Here is a 19,894-nt window from a genome sequence, read left to right on the forward strand (position 1 = left end):
TGGAAATGAACAGAACACGGGATGATGACACTGAAAGAACATTAGGACTTCATTCTACGATATGTCAAGGAGAGAACAGTAGAGGAGAGACTTTTCTCTCTAATTAATATTAGTAGAAGATACAGAGAAAGCCTGTTCTGTGTTCTGATAGAGCAGATGGAACATTTCTCCTTGTGTGTTCTTATCATTATTACTCTATACCTAGTGACTGTATGACTGGCATGGTTCTAATACTCTACTTTACCTGACCACTGCACTCTGTACACAGGGCTGTATATGATATACTCCTGACCACTGCACTCTGTACACAGGGCTGTATATGATATACTCCTGACCACTGCACTCTGTACACTGGGCTGTATATGATATACTCCTGACCACTGCACTCTGTACACTGGGCTGTATATGATATACTCCTGACCACTGCACTCTATACACTGGGCTGTATATGATATACTCCTGACCACTGCACTCTGTACCCTGGGCTGTATATGATATACTCCTGACCCCTGCACTCTATACACTGGGCTGTATATGATATACTCCTGACCACTGCACTCTATACACAGGGCTGTATATGATATACTCCTGACCACTGCACTCTATATACAGGGCTGTATATGATATACTCCTGACCACTGCACTCTATACACAGGGCTGTATATGATATACTCCTGACCTCTGCACTCTGTACACTTTGTCCCCCTTTGTCTTCCACCACAAAATGTACTCAGCCAATGAGATGTAATGACTCCATTTTTACTTTAAAAGCCCTAGAGGACCGCCTTTTAAGTGGTGGGGTTAACGTGTTTCGTCCTGGAAGACGACTTGAGAAAACAGACCTCTTGCAAGAGTTTACACCACAAAATGTACTCAGCCAATGAGAGGTAATGACTCCATTTTTATTTTTCTCCTGCTATCAATGGTCAACACGGTACAACACTTCATCCATGTCTTTGGTGATCTCTGATCACCTTATGAACTGTTTCTTCCATGATGAAGATCAGCCATGGAAAATATCTGAGGTGTATATGAGGATGTGCTTCTTCCCCACATGTCCAGCAACATTCATATAGAAGACATTTCCCACACTCACTAATACACCTCGAGGGTTGTGTGGGACCCCTGATGTACAGGAAGACAGGACTTAAGTGAGGAACAATTCCCTCATTAAGGGCAGGAATATGGCTTCTCCCCAATGTGAGATCTCTGATGTTTGTAAAAACTGGACTTATCTGAATAACATTTCCCACACTCAGGGCAGGAATACGGCTTCTCTCCCGTGTGCAATCTCTGATGCGCATAAAAATTGGACTTATCTGAAAAACATTTTCCGCACTCAGGACAGGAATATGGTTTCTCCCCCGTGTGCAATCTCTGATGTCTGTAAAAATTGGAGATCACTGAAAAACATTTCCCGCATTCATTACAGCAATACGGCTTCTCCCCCGTGTGAGATCTCTGATGTATAGAAAGATAGGATTTATCTGAAAAACATTTCCCGCACTCTGGACAGGAATGCGGCTTCTCCCCCGTGTGAGATCTCTGATGTGTGGAAAGATAGGATTTATCTGAAAAACATTTCCCACACTCAGGACAGGAATACGGCTTTTCCCCTGTGTGAGATCTCTGATGGCTGTCAAGCGCGTCCTTTCGTGAAAAACATTTCCCACACTCAGAACAGAAATGCGGTTTCTCCCCCGTGTGCAATTTCTGATGATCGTAAAGGGACGCCTTCTGTGAAAAACATTTCCCGCACTCAGGACAGGAATACGGCTTCTCCCCTGTGTGAGATCTTTTATGTTCATTAAGTTTGGATTTAGAACAGAAACCCTTCCCGCACTCAGTACAGGAAAACCTCTTATTTGTTGGAAGGACGGCACCGTCCCTCACGGTCTGAGGTTCCTCAGGATAAGAGGAATACGATGGTCCGGCACCGTCCCTCACAGTCTGAGGTTCCTCAGGATAAGAGGAATACGATGGTCCGGCACCGTCCCTCACAGTCTGAGGTTCCTCAGGATAAGAGGAATACGATGGTCCGGCACAGTCCCGCACAGTCTGAGGTTCCTCAGGATAAGAGGAATACGATGGTCCGGCACCGTCCCTCACAGTCTGAGGTTCCTCAGGATAAGAGGAATACGATGGTCCGGCACCGTCCCTCACAGTCTGAGGTTCCTCAGGATAAGAGGAATACGATGGTCCATCTACACTGTGTGGTGCCGGATGGACATTTGAGGTAGTCGGGTTTTCTCCTGGACTATACTGTGTGATGTCCTCATCTTCTACTTTACAGTCTGGAGACAAAGTGAGACAATCCTCTGAGGTTTTCCTCATCTCCCGTCCATCGACTAAAATAGAAATACAAAGATTATTAATAGACATGAGCAGATTGGTTCCCCTAAACCAGGACTCCGCCCACATCAGGCAGCTTTGTCTCTGAGGATCTTACAATTCCCCCCTCAAGGTAACTAGTAAATGGGTCCTCTGATCTCCTACCAGTTCATTTCTTTATTCATGGACCTTAGTCAGAGAGTGAGGAAACAACGAGAACTTTCTATTATAGGAGTGACAGTGATGAGGGGATTATAGGACGAGTGTCAGGACTATGTAGTGTACAACATAGAATATAGTGTAAGGATTCAGGCTCATAATATTGGTGATCAGTAATCAGTGGTGGATGAAATGTTTACTTGAGACAAGTTGCAGAGGTCCCACACCGCTGCCTCCCATCTCCTGAGACTGCACTCAGTGACTTGGGTCTGAGACTATACAGACATATCCCTCCACCCGACACAGCCAGCAAATAACAGAGCAAATGACTCCGGGAGAATTGTTCTGTCAAAGATCTTGCTAGACCCGGGCATGGGGCAGAAGACCCAAGGTACATGTCCCAGGTGCCTAGGCTGAGCAACATCGAGGATGAAATTGAAAATGTTGCTGTCAGCTGAACCCCAGAACCTCCATAAATCCAGTCTAGATACATAAATTGTGTCTGCAGCACAGAGAAGGAAGATTATCCGAGAGAAATACAGGAATACAGGACGGGGAACACAGCTCAGGAAAGTTACCAGGGGATTACAGGCCGATATCACCCAGTCCCCGCCCTACTCTGGACCAATCAGTGAGCAGTATGGGTGGAGGAATGTATTTAGTGTTAATGACCCACCTGTGCTGATCTCTGTAGGAGTGTCCTCCTCTATAAATGTCCCCGTTATTCCATCCTCCTCCATAGACTGCTGATCATCCCTCACATACCTCTCTTCTTCTTCTGATTTAACCTCAACTTTTATATCTATCAAATCTTCACCCTAAACCAAGAGAAGGAGAGAAAATATCATCTGTAAAATATAAGCTTTATTATTGTTACATCACATAAAAAAATCCACACATTGTTTCCATGAGTCCATATTCTAGAAGCTCAAGCCCACCAACCTTGTAACAGTGAGAGATGGTGTGACCTTCCAGTGTGGAATTCCAGGAATACAGAGGACGGGGACATCTCTCTGGTGGGTTCCTGGTATTAGGTGGCTCCATCATATCCTTGTGTCCTTCTGAAAACTCCTTCATCACTCCATACTCCTCATCTTCCTCTTTATACTCTTCTTTAACAAAAATATTATATTCTTCGAGGTTTCCACTCTGATTATTAAATAAAACGTTCATTGTAACAAACATTTTTATGTATAAATCATAACTACCAATAATTGTTCCTCATCTACCTGTGTAGAAACCCGGGAATACAGAGGACGGAGACATCTCTGTGGTGGGTTTCTGTAGTTGGATGACTCCACCATGGTGTCCTGGTACAGATCTTCGTGTTCTTTTAGAGACTCTGACTCCTCCATCACCCCATCCTCATCATCCTCCTCTTTTATCTCAACTTTAACAACAACTTTAGGATCTCTCAGGTTTCCATTCTGAATATATAATAAAAATGACATCAATGGTAACAATGCAGACAATGTACAGATCCTAATGATACTATCAGTGATTGTTCCTCATCTACCTGATGATGGTGAGGGATGGTGTGACCTTCCTGTGTGGAATCCCGGGAATACAGAGGACGGGGACATCTCTCTGGTGGGTTCCCATTACTGGATCCATCTGTAGGAAACACACACACTGACTGAATACATTGTTTCTATGTGTTTATCAGATGATGGGGGATCTAGGTGGAGCCTCCGTACTGCTCTCTCCTTTACAATAAAGTCTCCTCTTACCCGGTGATGTGAGGGGGGGCTGATTGTCCATCATGACGTCCTTGTAGAGATCCTTGTGTCCTTCTAAATACTCCCACTCCTCCATGGAGAAATAGACAGTGACATCCTGACACCTTATAGGAACCTGACACACACAATGATACAGTCACCATCCAGACACATCCCTTGTCTGTTACTGGATAATGTCCCAGAATTCCCAGAATCCTCCTCACCTCTCCTGTCAGCAGCTCCATCATCTTCTTGGTGACTTCTAGAATCTTCTCCATGTTGTGTCTCTCAGGTTTTAGGGAGTCACATGGAGGCACTGTGATGGTCATATAATCACCTGACTTCACCAGAGGAAATCTCTGTATTGAGGAACCAATAGGAATATCATGTTAGAATCCCAGAATCCTCCTCACCTCTCCGGTCAGGTCTGTGTTTTATTAATAGAGATAAGAGTGATGTCATGTGACCTCCCAGAATCCTCCTCACCTCTCCGGTCAGGTCTGTTTTATTAATAGAGATAAGAGTGATGTCATGTGACCCCCCAGAATCCTCCTCACCTCTCTGGTCAGGTCTGTGTTTTATTAATAGAGATAAGAGTGATGTCATGTGACCTCCCAGAATCCTCCTCACCTCTCCGGTCAGCAGGTAGATGATCTCCAGGGTGAGGTTTAGTATCTTCTCAGTCATGTGACTCCGGTCCTTCTCCATCCTCATTGGTCATGTGATCTATAAGGGTTCCTGTATACCAATAATTGATAAGAGAAAATGATCTGGACTGTACTGGTTGTACAATATTAGGATGGGGGTAATATGGGGGGTTCAATCAGGAAAAAATCGTCCCCTGTGGAATTATACATACAGGAACATTCCTTTCAGCATATGCCATGGTTTTGGGGTCCAGTAGCCTCTTACCCTTTATGTCTATAGAAATCCCCTATCCTCCGTACTTCTCTAAAATGAAGAGAATGTTCCGGCCCCATAAGTGGGGAAATGTTCTGCCCCTGAAGGGGTTAATCTAGGTCTCCACACTATATATGTGTGTATCATCATCTGCTGGAGATAAAAGACGTCACAGTGACTATGGAGGAAGAGGACGGACATGACGGGGGGTTACTGGGTGTAAATAGAAAATAAGATCTTATTACCTCTTCCACAACAATGTCTTCTCTCTACTTCCTCCCGACTCACCTCTCACCCAGAACTTCCTATTTATAACCTGACATCACTTCCTGTGTTCCATAGAGACTTCCTGTCTGGGTTGAAGTGAGATCACCACCTTGTGGAGCTCAGAGGAACTGCAGCCCTGAGAAACGTCTGGTAGTGTGAACATGGCCTTGTGCTGTGTGTATGTACTGTATATCCTTAAAGATTGATATAAGGGAATAATTCTCCCATTGGTCACCAATGTAAGGGAGCACTACACTGACCACTAATATGAAGGGGTCATTCTGCTATTGGTCACCAATGTAACAGTGATTTTAATGATGCTTTAAGTGAAACAATAAAAAAAGATTTCTTTAAATATCGTGCCTGGGGGTCCCCTTAGTCTGCCTGTGTGATGTATAGAACATGCCGCAGCAAAAGGAAAAAGGAAAAAAAATTTAAACTTGCTCGTGGGTGTAATGTATTGCCGGATTTCGGCAATACAGATTTTAAAAAAATTAAATAATGAAAAACACAAACAGCGTAGGGTCCCCCCCAGTTCCTACCAGGAGCCCTTCAGGTGTGGTATGGATTTTAAGGGGAACGCCATGCCAAAATTTGCTCTGAAAACCCCCGCCCCAAAGCACCTTATCCCCATATTGATGGGGAAAAGGGCCTCTTCCCAATAACCCTGGTCTGTGGTTGTGGGGGTCTGCAGGTGGGGGGCTTATCGGAATCCTGTTATCCTGATCACGTCATATGACATCCAGTCAGGATTACAGAACCACTTTGCCGACGTCATATTGCTATATGGTGGGCAGCAAGTGGTAAAGCGTCATTAAAATCACTGCTCCTGAAAAACTATCGTTTTTTTAAATTTATTGATAACATCTCCCCCCTCTCCTGCCTCAAAGTCAGGACTCTAATGTAAGAGGAGCCTCTGATGTAAGGGGGGCTCTGTAGCTTCCTTCATTCCAAAGTTCCAGAAACTCCAAACTGGCTTTCATGTGTTTTGCACAGAGAAGTAGAGAGAGGCTTCCGTCCAGCCACTCTGCCATAAAGCCAAGAACGCTGGAGGGCTGCAGTGATGGTTGTCCTTCTTTGTCCCATCTCCACACAGGATCTCTGGAGCTCAGTCAGAGTGACCATCAGGTTCTTGGTCACCTCTCTTAGTAAGGCCCTTCTCCCCCCGATTGCTCAGTTTGGCCAGGTGACAGCTCTTGGAAGAGTCCTGGTTGTATCAGACTTCTTCCATTTTAGAATTATGGAGGCCGCTGTGTTCTTGAGAACCTTCGGTGCAGCACCCCAATAGTAGAGGAAGAGGTGGTCTGGTGACATGGAGAAGAAGACTCCGGTCAGTCTCTGGGTCTCCATCATTGGAAACATGGGGAGACAACAAATACAGCGGGATTGTGGAGGAGCTGTTGGTGTCGATGTGGAAATGGACAGAACACTGAAAGAACAATACGGCTTCATTCTACGATATGTCAAGGAGAGAACAATACAGGACAGACTTTTCTCTCTAATTAATATCAGTAGAAGACCCGGAGAAAGCCTGTTCTGTGTTCTGATAGAGCAGATGGAACATTTCTCCTTGTGTGTTCTTCTCATTATTATTATTACTCTATACCTAGTGACTATATGTCTGGCCTAGTTCTAATACTCTCCTTTACCTGACCACTGCACTCTATACACAGGGCTGTATATGATATACTACTGACCACTGCACTCTATACACAGGGCTGTATATGATATACTCCTGACCACTGCACTCTATACACAGGGCTGTATATGATATACTACTGACCACTGCACTCTATACACAGGGCTGTATATGATATACTCCTGACCACTGCACTCTGTACCCTGGGCTGTATATGATATACTCCTGACCATTGCACTCTGTACACTGGGCTGCATATGATATACGCCTGACCACTGCACTCTGTACCCTGGGCTGTATATGATATACTCCTGACCCCCGCACTCTGTACACAGGGTTGTATATGATATACTCCTGACCACTGCACTCTTTACACAGGGCTGTATATGATATACTCCTGACCCCCGCACTCTGTACACAGGGCTGTACATGATATACTCCTGACCACTGCACTCTGTACCCTGGGCTGTATATGATATACTCCTGACCACTGCACTCTATACACAGGGCTGTATATGATATACTCCTGACCACTGCACTCTATACACAGGGCTGTATATGATATACTCCTGACCACTGCATTATGTATCCTGGGCTGTATATGATATACTCCTGACCATTGCACTCTGTACACTGGGCTGCATATGATATACGCCTGACCACTGCACTCTATACACAGGGCTGTATATGATATACTCCTGACCACTGCACTCTGTACCCTGGGCTGTATATGATATACTCCTGACCACTGCACTCTGTACCCTGGGCTGTATATGATATACTCCTGACCACTGCACTCTGTACACTGGGTTGTATATGATATACTCCTGACCACTGCACTCTGTACACTGGGTTGTATATGATATACACCTGACCACTGCACTCTATACACAGGGCTGTATATGATATACTCCTGACCACTGCAATCTGTACACTTTTTTCCCCCTAAATTTCTGGTCTTTTTTTCCTTTATTTAGCCAGAAATAAAACCCCAGCGTTGATTAAATACCACCAAAAATTTGTGTGAACAAAAAAACAAAATAATTTAAATGTCATATGTGTACAGCGTAGCATGACTGAGTAATTGTCATTCAAAGTGTGAAAAGCGCTGAAAGCTGAAAATTGGCCTGGGCATGAAAGGGATGAAAGTGTCCGATATTGAAGGGGTTAAATAAACATCTCCTGACATTTTGGGGGTTTATTACTTAAAAGATTTGCCTAGAAATTCACCCGGGGAAAGTCCATGTACATTCCTTCTGTGTGAATGGGGGCAAGTGAATGTTATTAGGATAGTTGTTGAATGTTTTCCGTTGATTTAAAACGGAGATTGTAGCATTTGGCCACTAGATGGAGCTAATTTCTATGATACTTATCGCCATCTAGTGCTCAAATGCGGTATTTCCTCTTTTAAGCCAATGGTGGGTTTAATTCCTTTATATTCTTCAATGTGTTCTGTACTCAAAAGAGTATGAGGATGATCTCGCTTATTTGTAGTGAACTGCGCCTGACAAAAGAAAACGAAGGGGGTCTATTTATAGAAAATGTGTTGAACGAATGTGACAAGCATTTGCCCAGCCGTGACAAATTCTGCCCATATCTAAAGCGGGAGTCCGGCTAAAAATTTTTTTTTTAGATGTCAGCAGCTGCAAATACTGCAGCTGCTGACTTTGAAAATAAGGTCACTCACCTGTCTCAGGGTCCAGCGATGTCGGCTCCCGAGATCGAACCATCCCTCGATCCTCGGGTGCTGCCGCCGCCATTCTCAGTGAGGGAATCAGGAAGTGAAGCGTTGCGGCTTCACTTCCCGGTTCCCTACTGCGCATGCGCGAGTCACGCTGCGCGTTCTCAATGGTCCCCGCTATCTCCTGGGATCTGTGTCTTTCCCAGGAGACAGCGGGGGAGTGGGGGAGGGGGCGTGACTTCCTCGGGAGTCTATTCCCGGAAGTGGGTGCTATAAGTGGGTATTATACAGGTATCTGCACCCCCCTCCCCCCTGAAAGGTGCCAATTGTGACACCGGAGGGGGGGAGGAATCCGATGAGCAGAAGTTCCACTTTTGGTTGGAACCCCGCTTTAAATGAACACGGTGATTTCCTGTGATTGTCAGCTCCATCTAGTGGCCAAAATGGTTTCCATTGATTTAAAATAGAAATGATTGCATTTGGCCACTAGCTTGAGATCATTTCTATGGTACTTAGCGCCATCTAATGGCCAAATGTAGTATTTTCTGTTTTACGTCAATGGTCGGTATTAAAACCACAGGGCCAGATTTTTGCCACTAGATGGAGCCGATGATCCAATATTTGTCATGATTGGATGAATGGGTGTCACACTCGTTCTACAATTTGTTTTAATATAGATCCCTAAATGTCTGTAAAATCTTCCACCACAAAATGTACTCAGCCAATGAGAGGTAATGACTCCATTTTTATTTTAAAAGCCCTAGAGGACCGCCTTTTAAGTGGTGGGGTTAACGTGTTTCGTCCTGGAAGACGACTTGAGAAAGCAGACCTCTTGCAAGAGTTTACACCACAAAATGTACTCAGCCAATGAGAGGTAATGACTCCATTTTTATTTTAAAAGCCCTAGAGGACCGCCTTTTAAGTGGTGGGGTTAACGTGTTTCGTCCTGGAAGACGACTTGAGAAAGCAGACCTCTTGCAAGAGTTTACACCACAAAATGTACTCAGCCAATGAGAGGTAATGACTCCATTTTTATTTTTCTCCTGCTATCAATGGCCAACACGGTACAACACATCATCCATGTCTTTGGTGATCTCTGATCTCCTTGTGAACTGTTTCCTGCCGTTTCTTATGTTGTTGCCTTTTTATTTGGAAAGTTTTATTATTCCCCACATGGGTGTGGCCCCTTTCTCAATACTATGTTTCAATAGGAGAAACATTTATCAATCCAACCTCTAGATGGCACTGTTGTATCATTCATTCCATAGGACATCATTGTCAAAAGGTCAGGATATGGTTGAGGTCTATGAACTGTTTCTTACATGATGAAGATCAGCCATGGAGTATATCTGAGGTGTATATCAGGGTGTGCTTCTTCCCCACATGTCCAGCAACATTCATATACAAGACATTTCCCGCACTCACTAATACACCTCAAGGGTTGTGTGGGACCCCTGATGTACAGGAAGACAGGACTTCAGTGAGGAACAATTCCTTCACTCAGGACAGGAAAGTGGCTTCACCCCCGTGTGCAATCTCTGATGCTTGTTAAGATAGGTCTTCTGTGAAAAACATTTCCCGTACTCAGGACAGGAATACGGCTTCTCCCCCATGTGCAATCTCTGATGTTTGTTAAAATGGGACTTATCTGAAAAACATTTCCCACACTCAGGACAGGAATACGGCTTCTCCCCTGTGTGAGATCTCTTATGTGTGGAAAGATAGGACTTCTGTGAAAAACATTTCCCACACTCAGGACAGGAATACGGCTTCTCCCCCGTGTGAGATCTCTGATGTCTGTAAATACTGGACTTATCTGAAAAACATTTCCCACACTCAGGACAGGAATACGGCTTCTCCCCCGTGTGCAATCTCTGATGTCTGTAAATACTGGACTTATCTGAAAAACATTTCCTGCACTCAGGACAGGAATACGGCTTCTCTCCTGTGTGTGATCTCTGATGTATGTAAAGAGTGGACTTCTCTAAAAAACATTTCCCACACTCAGAACAGGAATACGGCTTCTCCCCCGTGTGAGATCTCTGATGTGTGGAAAGCATGGACTTCTTTGAAAAACATTTCGCGCACTCAGGACAGGAATACGGCTTCTCACCCGTGTGAGATCTCTGATGTATGTAAAAACTGGACTTATCTGAAAAACATTTCCCACACTCAGAACATGAATACGGCTTCTCCCCCATGTGAGATCTCTGATGTCTGGAAAGAGAGGACTTCTCTGAAAAACACTTCCCACACTCAGAACAGGAATACGGCTTCTCCCCCGTGTGAGATCTCTGATGTCTGGAAAGAGAGGACTTCTCTGAAAAACACTTCCCACACTCAGAACAGGAATACGGCTTCTCCCCCGTGTGAGATCTCTGATGTATGTAAAGAGTGGACTTCACCGAAAAACATTTCCCGCACTCAGAACAGGAATACGGCTTCTCTCCTGTATGAGATTTCTGATGTATAAAAAGACTGCCCTTCACTGAAAAACATTTCCCGCACTCAGAACAGGAATATGGCTTCTCCCTCGTGTGCAATCTCTGATGTGTGTTAAGATTAGACTTCTGTGAAAAACATTTTCCGCACTCAGAACAGGAATACGGCTTCTCCCCCGTGTGAGATCTCCAATGTTTGTAAAGTTGGGACTTCTGTGAAAAACATTTCCCGCACTCAGGACAGGAATTTGGCTTCTCCCCCGTGTGAGATCTCTGATGTGTGCAAAGATTGAACTTCTCTGAAAAACATTTCCCGCACTCAGAACAGGAATACAGCTTCTCCCCCGTGTGAGATCTCTGATGTGTGGAAAGCCTGGACTTATGTGCAAAACCCCTCCCGCACTCAGAACAGGAATAAGGCTTCTCACCTGTGTGAGATCTTTTATGCTCATTAAGATGGCATTTTAAACTGAAACACTTCCCACACTCAGGACAGGGAAATTTCTTATCTGTTGGAAAAACGGCACCGTCCCTCACAGTCTGAGGTTCCTCAGGATAAGAGGAATACGATGGTCCGGCACCGTCCCTCACAGTCTGAGGTTCCTCAGGATAAGAGGAATACGATGGTCCGGCACCGTCCCGCACAGTCTGAGGTTCCTCAGGATAAGAGGAATACGATGGTCCGGCACCGTCCCTCACAGTCTGAGGTTCCTCAGGATAAGAGGAATACGATGGTCCGGCACCGTCCCTCACAGTCTGAGGTTCCTCAGGATAAGAGGAATACGATGGTCCGGCACCGTCCCTCACAGTCTGAGGTTCCTCAGGATAAGAGGAATACAATGGTCCGGCACCGTCCCGCACAGTCTGAGGTCCCTCAGGATAAGAGGAATACGATGGTCCGGCACCGTCCTTCACAGTCTGAGGTCCCTCGGGATACGAGAAATACGATGGTCCGGCACCGTCCCTCACAGTCTGAGGTTCCTCAGGATAAGAGGAATACGATGGTCCGGCACCGTCCCTCACAGTCTGAGGTTCCTCAGGATAAGAGGAATACGATGGTCCGGCACCGTCCCTCACAGTCTGAGGTTCCTCAGGATAAGAGGAATACGATGGTCCGGCACCGTCCCTCACAGTCTGAGGTTCCTCAGGATAAGAGGAATACGATTGTCCGGCACCGTCCCGCACATTTCGAGGTTCCTCAGGATAAGAGGAAGACGATGGTCCATCTACACTGTGTGGTGCCGGATGGACATTTGAGGTAGTCGGGTTTTCTCCTGGACTATACTGTGTGATGTCCTCATCTTCTACTTTACAGTCTGGAGACAAAGTGAGACAATCCTCTGAGGTTTTCCTCATCTCCCGTCCATCTACTAAAATAGAAATACAAAGATTATTACTAGACATGAGCTGATTGGTTCCCCTAAACCAGGACTCCGCCCACATCAGGCAGCTTTGTCTCTGAGGATCTTACAATTCCCCCCTCAAGGTAACTAGTAAATGGGTCCTCTGATCTCCTACCAGTTCATTTATTCATGGACCTTAGTCAAAGAGTGAGAGTCAGGAGTATGTAATGTAGAACAAAGAATATATAGTGCAGGGGTCAGGAGTATCTAATAGACATGTGCACACTGAAATATTTCATTTCGGAATTTCGTTTTCATCCGAAAAATAAATTTATTTAGTTCCTCCCGAAATTCGTATTTATTTATTTCGTTTCGTTAAAAAATGCATTCGGCCGAAAATCCGAAATAATTAAGGTTGAATCTGTCACGGAAGGCTTATGGTGTCTGTCGAATGTTCTAAGATTTGACGGAGCAGCTAAACTGTACGACACCGCAATCGTACATTTCCGGTCGAATATTCCGCCTACAAGCTATAGTAGAATTCTAATGTTGTATGACACTAGTAAGAATTATATTTATTAATTATTATTACTAGTCAGTCAACATTAGAATTCTTCTATAGCCTATGGGCGGAGCATTTGACCATAAATATCCGCTCGCGGCGACCGCTTCGTCGAATCTTCATGTTAAATCTTTTCTTTCTATGTCGAATCTTTTCTTTCTATGTCGAATCTTTTCTCTCTATGTCGAATCTTTTCTCTCTATGTCAAATATTTTCAATCTATGTAGAATAATCTTGGACTAATAGAGCTAAGGTTAGGCACATTCGACCACAGGTTCGATGGACACAGATCACTATTGTCAGCATCATGTCGAATCTCCTATCCGTATTGAACTGTTGTCGCAACGAAAACGAAAATAAAGCATTTGTTTATGTCGGATCTTTCAGTTTTTGGATTCTGCACGTTCGTTATCGTTTGTTAAAGCGATAATGAAAATACCTGAAATTCTAACGAAAACGAATGCACATGTCTAGTATGTAATGTACAACATAGAGTATATAGTGCAGGGGTCAGGAGTATGTAATGTACAACATAGAGTATATAGTGCAGGGGTCAGGGGTATGTAATGTACAACAAAGAATATATAGTGCAGGGGTCAGGTGTATGTAATGTTCAACATAGAGTATATAGAGCAGGGGTCATGAGTATATAATAGACAACAGAGTATATAGTACAGGGGTCAGGAGTATGTAATGTACAACATAGAGTATATAGTGCAGGGGTCAGGAGTATGTAATGTACAACATAGAGTATATAGTGCAGGGGTCAGGGGTATGTAATGTACAACAAAGAATATATAGTGCAGGGGTCAGGTGTATGTAATGTTCAACATAGAGTATATAGAGCAGGGGTCATGAGTATATAATAGACAACAGAGTATATAGTACAGGGGTCAGGAGTATGTAATGTACAACATAGAGTATACAGTGCAGGGGTCAGGAGTATGTAATGTACAACATAGAGTATATAGTGCAGGGATCAGGAGTATGTAATGTACAACATAGAGTATACAGTGCAGGGGTCAGAAGTATGTAATGTACAACATAGAGTATATAGTGTCTGCAGCACAGAGAAGGAAGATTATCCGAGAGAAATACAGGAATACAGGACGGGGAACACAGCTCAGGAAAGTGACCAGGGGATTACAGGCTGATATCACCCAGTCCCCACCCTACTCTGGACCAATCAGTGATCAGTATGGGTGGAGGAATGTATTTAGTGTTAATGACCCACCTGTGCTGATCTCTGTAGGAGTGTCCTCCTCTATAAATGTCCCGTTATTCCATCCTCCTCCATAGACTGCTGATCATCCCTCACATACCTCTCTTCTTCTTCTGTCTTACCCTCAACTTTAGAATGTCTCAGGTTTCCACTCTGAGGATTTAGGTGGAGCTTCCGTACTGCTCTCTCCTTTACAATAAAGTCTCCTCTTACCCGGTGATGTGAGGGGCGGCTGATTGTCCATCATGACGTCCTTGTAGAGATCCTTGTGTCCTTCTAAATACTCCCACTCCTCCATGGAGAAATAGACAGTGACATCCTGACACCTTATAGGAACCTGACACACACAATGATACAGTCACCATCCAGACACATCCCTTGTCTGTTACTGGATAATGTCCCAGAAATCCCAGAATCCTCCTCACCTCTCCTGTCAGCAGCTTGATCATCTTCTTGGTGACGTCTAGAACTTTCTGCAGGTTGTCTCTCTCAGGTATGAGGGATTGAGATGGGGGGATGGTAATGGGGTTCTGGCTTCTCCTCCATCTTGTAGAGGTTTGGTGGTATCTCCTTGTTGTGTCATTTTCAGTAGAATTTTTCATTACTACTTCACAGCCCTGTGTTATAGAAGGAGAAATATTACAGTCCCATCATCCCTCACCTCTATGGTCAGCTCTACAGTATTTACCAAGGACTGGTAGCCCTTGGTCAATCATGTTTAGGGGGGTGTCACCTCACTTTATAGGAGGATAAGTTCTCCCTTCTGAAGTGGTCATAGAATATATGGACCAGCCGGCTCTGATGGCTGGGTCGGGGATCAGGGTTCCAATATTGGCACCTCAGTGGACCCACCTAGGCTCACAATGGGTCCACTCACCACATGATTGCCACACGGCCCTTAGGTGACTCAATACAACCTGGACATACCATTTTATATTTGCACGTACCTCAATATGCGTACTATCAGAAGGGATTAGTTCCATCTCCCTGTGACAATTTTACTTGGAGTTCATTATAGATAAATCATAAACCCTCCAATCTAAGAAAGTAGAAATATATTTTTTCTTGGACAGCGCACAGCTGTCCATGTGGGACCACCTCGGCCTTCTGCTAATGCTTGCTAGTTGAAAAGTCTAAAGCTGTTCTTTCTGCTCACCCGTCAGAAATGTATTGACAACAAATTTAGGTTGTCAGGCCTCAGACAGCTTTTTAAATTCTAAATAATGAAGCATTGTCCTTACTATTGATTACTGGCTCCATAAGGACATCTGTCTACTACTTACTGACCAGTGGCATCAGGAGAAGATCTGTGATGACATACCACTTCTATAATACATGGAGTAGTCATGGAGGAGGATGCTGGGAGTGAAGGGTTGGGGTAATGGGAGTAGAGGTGGGGTGGGACGTATTGCAGATGAAGGTGGTAGAGACCTCATCTTGGTGGATACAGTACTGCAGAGTTATGTGCAATGAGAGCTGAAAAATAGGAATGTTTAGTAGGGTTGTTGGGGACTGGAGCAAACCTAGTGAACGAGCAAAGTCATATATCAACCCCTTCATTACACTCACCTCTCCAGTCAGCAGGCTGAGGATCTCCAGAGTGAGTTTTAATATTGTCTCATTCCGGGGAAATTCCTTCTTCTCAGTCTTCACAAAAGTCAAAGTCTGCCGATTCTCCATCATGACGTCCTTGTAGAGATCCTTGTGTCCTTCTAAATACTCCCACTCCTCCATGGAGAAATAGACAGTGACATCCTGACACCTTATAGGAACCTGACACACACAATGATACAGTCACCATCCAGACACATCCCTTGTCTGTTACTGGATAATGTCCCAGAATTCCCAGAATCCTCCTCACCTCTCCTGTCAGCAGATGGACCATCATGGTGGTCAGTTCCAGGATCTTCTGCTCTTTGCTCCTCTCAGGTATGGGAGAAGGAGGGGGAGGCACCATGGTGGGGCTTTGGGTCCTGCTCCATCCTCCTGATATTGGCTCCCCACTAGACTTCTTCACTACAACATAATCCTACAGATCAGGAGAAATATAAACCGATATCAATCATCTGACATCATCTAAATATCTACAATAAGAACATGGACTATTGACCAGACTAGACAAGAGTGATGTCATGTGACCTCCCAGAATCCTCCTCACCTCTCCGGTCAGGTCTGTGTTTTATTAATAGAGATAAGAGTGATGTCATGTGACCTCCCAGAATCCTCCTCACCTCTCCGGTCAGGTCTGTGTTTTATTAATGGAGCTAAGAGTGATGTCATGTGACCTCCCAGAATCCTCCTCACCTCTCCGGTCAGGTCTGTGTTTTATTAATAGAGATAAGAGTCATGTCATGTGACCTCCCAGAATCCTCCTCACCTCTCCGGTCAGGTCTGTGTTTTATTAATAGAGATAAGAGTGATGTCATGTGACCTCCCAGAATCCTCCTCACCTCTCCGGTCAGGTCTGTGTTTTATTAATAGAGATAAGAGTGATGTCATGTGACCTCCCAGAATCCTCCTCACCTCTCCGGTCAGGTCTGTGTTTTATTAATAGAGATAAGAGTGATGTCATGTGACCTCCCAGAATCCCCCTCACCTCTCCGGTCAGGTCTGTGTTTTATTAATAGAGATAAGAGTGATGTCATGTGACCTCCCAGAATCCTCCTCACCTCTCCGGTCAGGTCTGTGTTTTATTAATAGAGATAAGAGTGATGTCATGTGACCTCCCAGAATCCTCCTCACCTCTCCGGTCAGGTCTGTGTTTTATTAATAGAGATAAGAGTGATGTCATGTGACCTCCCAGAATCCTCCTCACCTCTCCGGACAGCAGGTAGATGATCTCCAGGGTGAGGTTTAGTATCTTCTCAGTCATGTGACTCCGGTCCTCCTCCATCCTCATTTGGATAGTCATGTACCTAGACAGGTAAGGATTGTATTGGAGGTATAATAACAAGATGTGGATGTAGGGGGGGGGGGGGTAATATTTTACAAGAAGAAAGAAGATAATCATTGTCCATAATCTGGGCTCCTCCCCTTTACACTTTCAGCGGGTCATGGGTAAAGGGAAACAACTTCATGATCCTCCTGACCCAACGGACCACATTCTGCCCTCTGGAACCTCCAACAACTAGTATAAGGGAAGTTTCGATAGAGGACTTGGTCTTTTTCTCTCGTCATTCTTCTATGTATCACTATAGTGACTTTGAGCGAGCCAGCAACAACTTTTGCGCATTAAGCACTTGCCGGCTGTAGCAGGGTTGTCCAGTTCTGGGGGGGGGGGATCTACTGACTTCCTCCCAGAACTGCACCCCCCGTGCGCTTGCTGCAGTGCGTACCTCCTGCACTCTGTAATTCCTGTATCCTTCGGACACAGCTGATCACAGATCAGGGTAAAGGGCCAATCACAGCTGATCAGAATGTAAACACACTTGCCGGTTATCGGCACGCCTTTCCTCACTCTGACAGCATGAGGAGAGGAGAGCCGGTAACCGGCCAGTGTGACAGCGGACGTCTACACTGATAATCAGGGCACTGATCATTGGTGTCCTGGTTATCAGTGCAGTCCCAACAGTGCCCAGCAGTGCTGCCAATCAGTGCCCATCAGTGCCTCCTCTTCAGTTCCGCCTATCAGTGCCCTTCAGTGCTGCCTACTAGTGCCCATTAGTAATGCCTATCGGTGCCCATCAGTGCCTCCTATCAGTGCAGCCTCATCAGTGCAGCCTATCAGTATCCATCAAGGCTGCCTCATCAGTGCAAATCACTGCAGCCTCATCAGTACCCATCAGTGCAGCCTTATCAGTGCTCATCAGTGGCCATCAGTGCTGCCTCATAAGTGCAGCCTCATCAGTGCCCATCAGTGCAGCCTATCAGTGTCCATCAGTGCTGCCTCATAAGTGCAGCCTCATCAGTGCCTATCAGTGTCCATCAGTGCAGCCTCATCAGTGCAGCTAATCAGTGTCCATCAGGGGTGCCTCATCAGTGCCTATCAGTGCAGCCTATCAGTTCCCATCAGTGCTGCCTCATAAGTGCAGCCTCATCAGTGCATCCTATCAGTGTCCATCAGTGCAGCCTATCAGAGTCCATCACAGCTGCCTCATCAGTGCCCATCAGTGCTGCCTCATAAGTGCAGCCTCATCAGTGCCCATTAGTGCCTCCTATCAGTGCAGCCTCATCAGTGCCCATCAGTGCAGCCTCATCAGTGCCCATCAGTGCAGCCTATCAGTGCCCATTAGTGCCTTCTTTCAGTGTCCATCAGTGCCGCTTCATCAGCGAGTGAAAGAGAAAAATGACCTGCTTGCAAAATGTTTCAACAGAAACTATGAAAAACTTTTTTGTTTTCTGAGTTTTTGGTCTGTTTTAATTCGTTTAGCAAAAAATAACCCCCCCCCCCCCAGAGGTGATTAAATACCACCAAAAGAAAGCTCTATTTGTGTGATGAAATGATAAAAATGTCATAAGTGTACAGTGTTATATGACTGAGTAATTGTCATTCAAAGTGTGAGAGCGCTGAAAGCTGAACAATTTCCTGGGCAGGAAGGGGGAGGGGAGTGCCCGGTTGGCACGTGGTTAAGGATGAGCTCGTGGTTCGCTACCAACACAGACCAAATTTTTTCTATTCAAGCATTCATCCTATCGCTGGACTTTGAGCCCATTTTGTAGGAGACGTATTTCATAAACAATATTTGTACTAGTACGATATATGACAGCTTCCTGTCTGTCAATGGTTACTAAGTAAGCAGTGCCTGCAAGCACCCGCAGCTTCCCTAGCAACCAGTGATGTCACCCAGCCCCACTAATTTACTGGCCAGAAATCCCCAGAGAGTGAGTCTATCCTCCTATCACTGACCAAATATGGCTGTTCAGGAGGCCCCGCCCCTTTGTTTACTTTTAGCAGTGTTGGGCGTTAACAGCCAGTCATTGTGATAGATTTAGATCTGCATTGTTGGATGATGGGATTGATGATGGATTTACTTTGTTTACTGTCTACATTTCTTTGTTCATGAGAAGGGGCAATATGTAGAGCTTAGGCTAGGCTCACACAGGCGTTTGCCTCGGTGGCATTCTTCAGTGGTGCGGCACAACCCCCCCCCCCCCAGGTGACCGTGTTATAGCCAAATGACAGCTAGAGAGCAGTCGTCCAGTTTTGGGAGGGCATCTATTGATGCTCTTTACAATCGGGACTCCCCACGTGTCCAATCACAGCTCATCACGTTGTAAACACACGTACCAGTTATCGGCATTCCTTTCCTCACACTGTCACCATGAGGACAGGAGAGAGACAGCAATCCACCAGTGTGAAAGTGTCCTGATTATCAGTGCAGCCCAGCAGTGCCCATCAGTGATGACTATCAATGCCCATCAGTGATGACTATCAATGTCACCTATCAATGCCCATCAGTGCTGCCCACCAGTGCTGCCAATAAGTGCCCATCAGTGTTGCCTATCAGTGCCCATCAATGCTTCTTATCAGTGTCACCTATCAGTGCCCATCAGTGCTGCCAATCAGTGCCCATCAGTACTGCAAACCAGTGCTCATCAGTGTTGCCAATCCGTGCCCATCAGTGCTGCCAATTGGTGCCTCCTCATCAGTGCCGCCTATCAGTGCCCTTCAGTTCTGCCTATTAGTGCTGA

General features: G+C 45.3%; 2 protein-coding genes across 4 annotated transcripts in view; both read right to left on the reverse strand.

The window, feature by feature from the left end:
• Window positions 1-538: 538 nt before the first annotated feature.
• LOC141104869 (uncharacterized) lies at window positions 539-2,397 on the reverse strand. Its single transcript, XM_073594654.1, has one exon. The coding sequence runs from the start codon at window positions 2,380-2,382 to the stop codon at window positions 1,171-1,173; it is 1,212 nt and encodes a 403-aa protein (XP_073450755.1). The 5' UTR covers window positions 2,383-2,397; the 3' UTR covers window positions 539-1,170.
• Window positions 2,398-12,451: 10,054 nt separating this feature from the next.
• LOC141104898 (uncharacterized) overlaps window positions 12,452-19,894 on the reverse strand; it is a 16,248-nt gene continuing 8,805 nt past the window's right edge. Inside the window, exons 2-6 of one of the 3 annotated variants that reach the window (XM_073594700.1) lie at window positions 17,079-17,178; window positions 16,125-16,292; window positions 15,833-16,036; window positions 14,689-14,880; window positions 12,452-14,600 (exon numbers count right to left, since the gene is read on the reverse strand). In XM_073594700.1, coding sequence (XP_073450801.1) covers window positions 14,394-14,600; window positions 14,689-14,880; window positions 15,833-16,036; window positions 16,125-16,292; window positions 17,079-17,174 — 867 coding nt within the window. In that variant the 5' untranslated portion in view covers window positions 17,175-17,178 and the 3' untranslated portion in view covers window positions 12,452-14,393. Of the gene's footprint in view, window positions 14,881-15,832; window positions 16,037-16,124; window positions 16,293-17,078; window positions 17,179-19,894 lie in introns of all 3 variants that reach the window. The other 2 variants (XM_073594699.1, XM_073594698.1) reach the window with 2 other exon arrangements.

This window comes from Aquarana catesbeiana, linkage group LG08 (assembly GCF_042186555.1).
Source record: "Aquarana catesbeiana isolate 2022-GZ linkage group LG08, ASM4218655v1, whole genome shotgun sequence".
Lineage (NCBI taxonomy): Eukaryota > Metazoa > Chordata > Amphibia > Anura > Ranidae > Aquarana > Aquarana catesbeiana.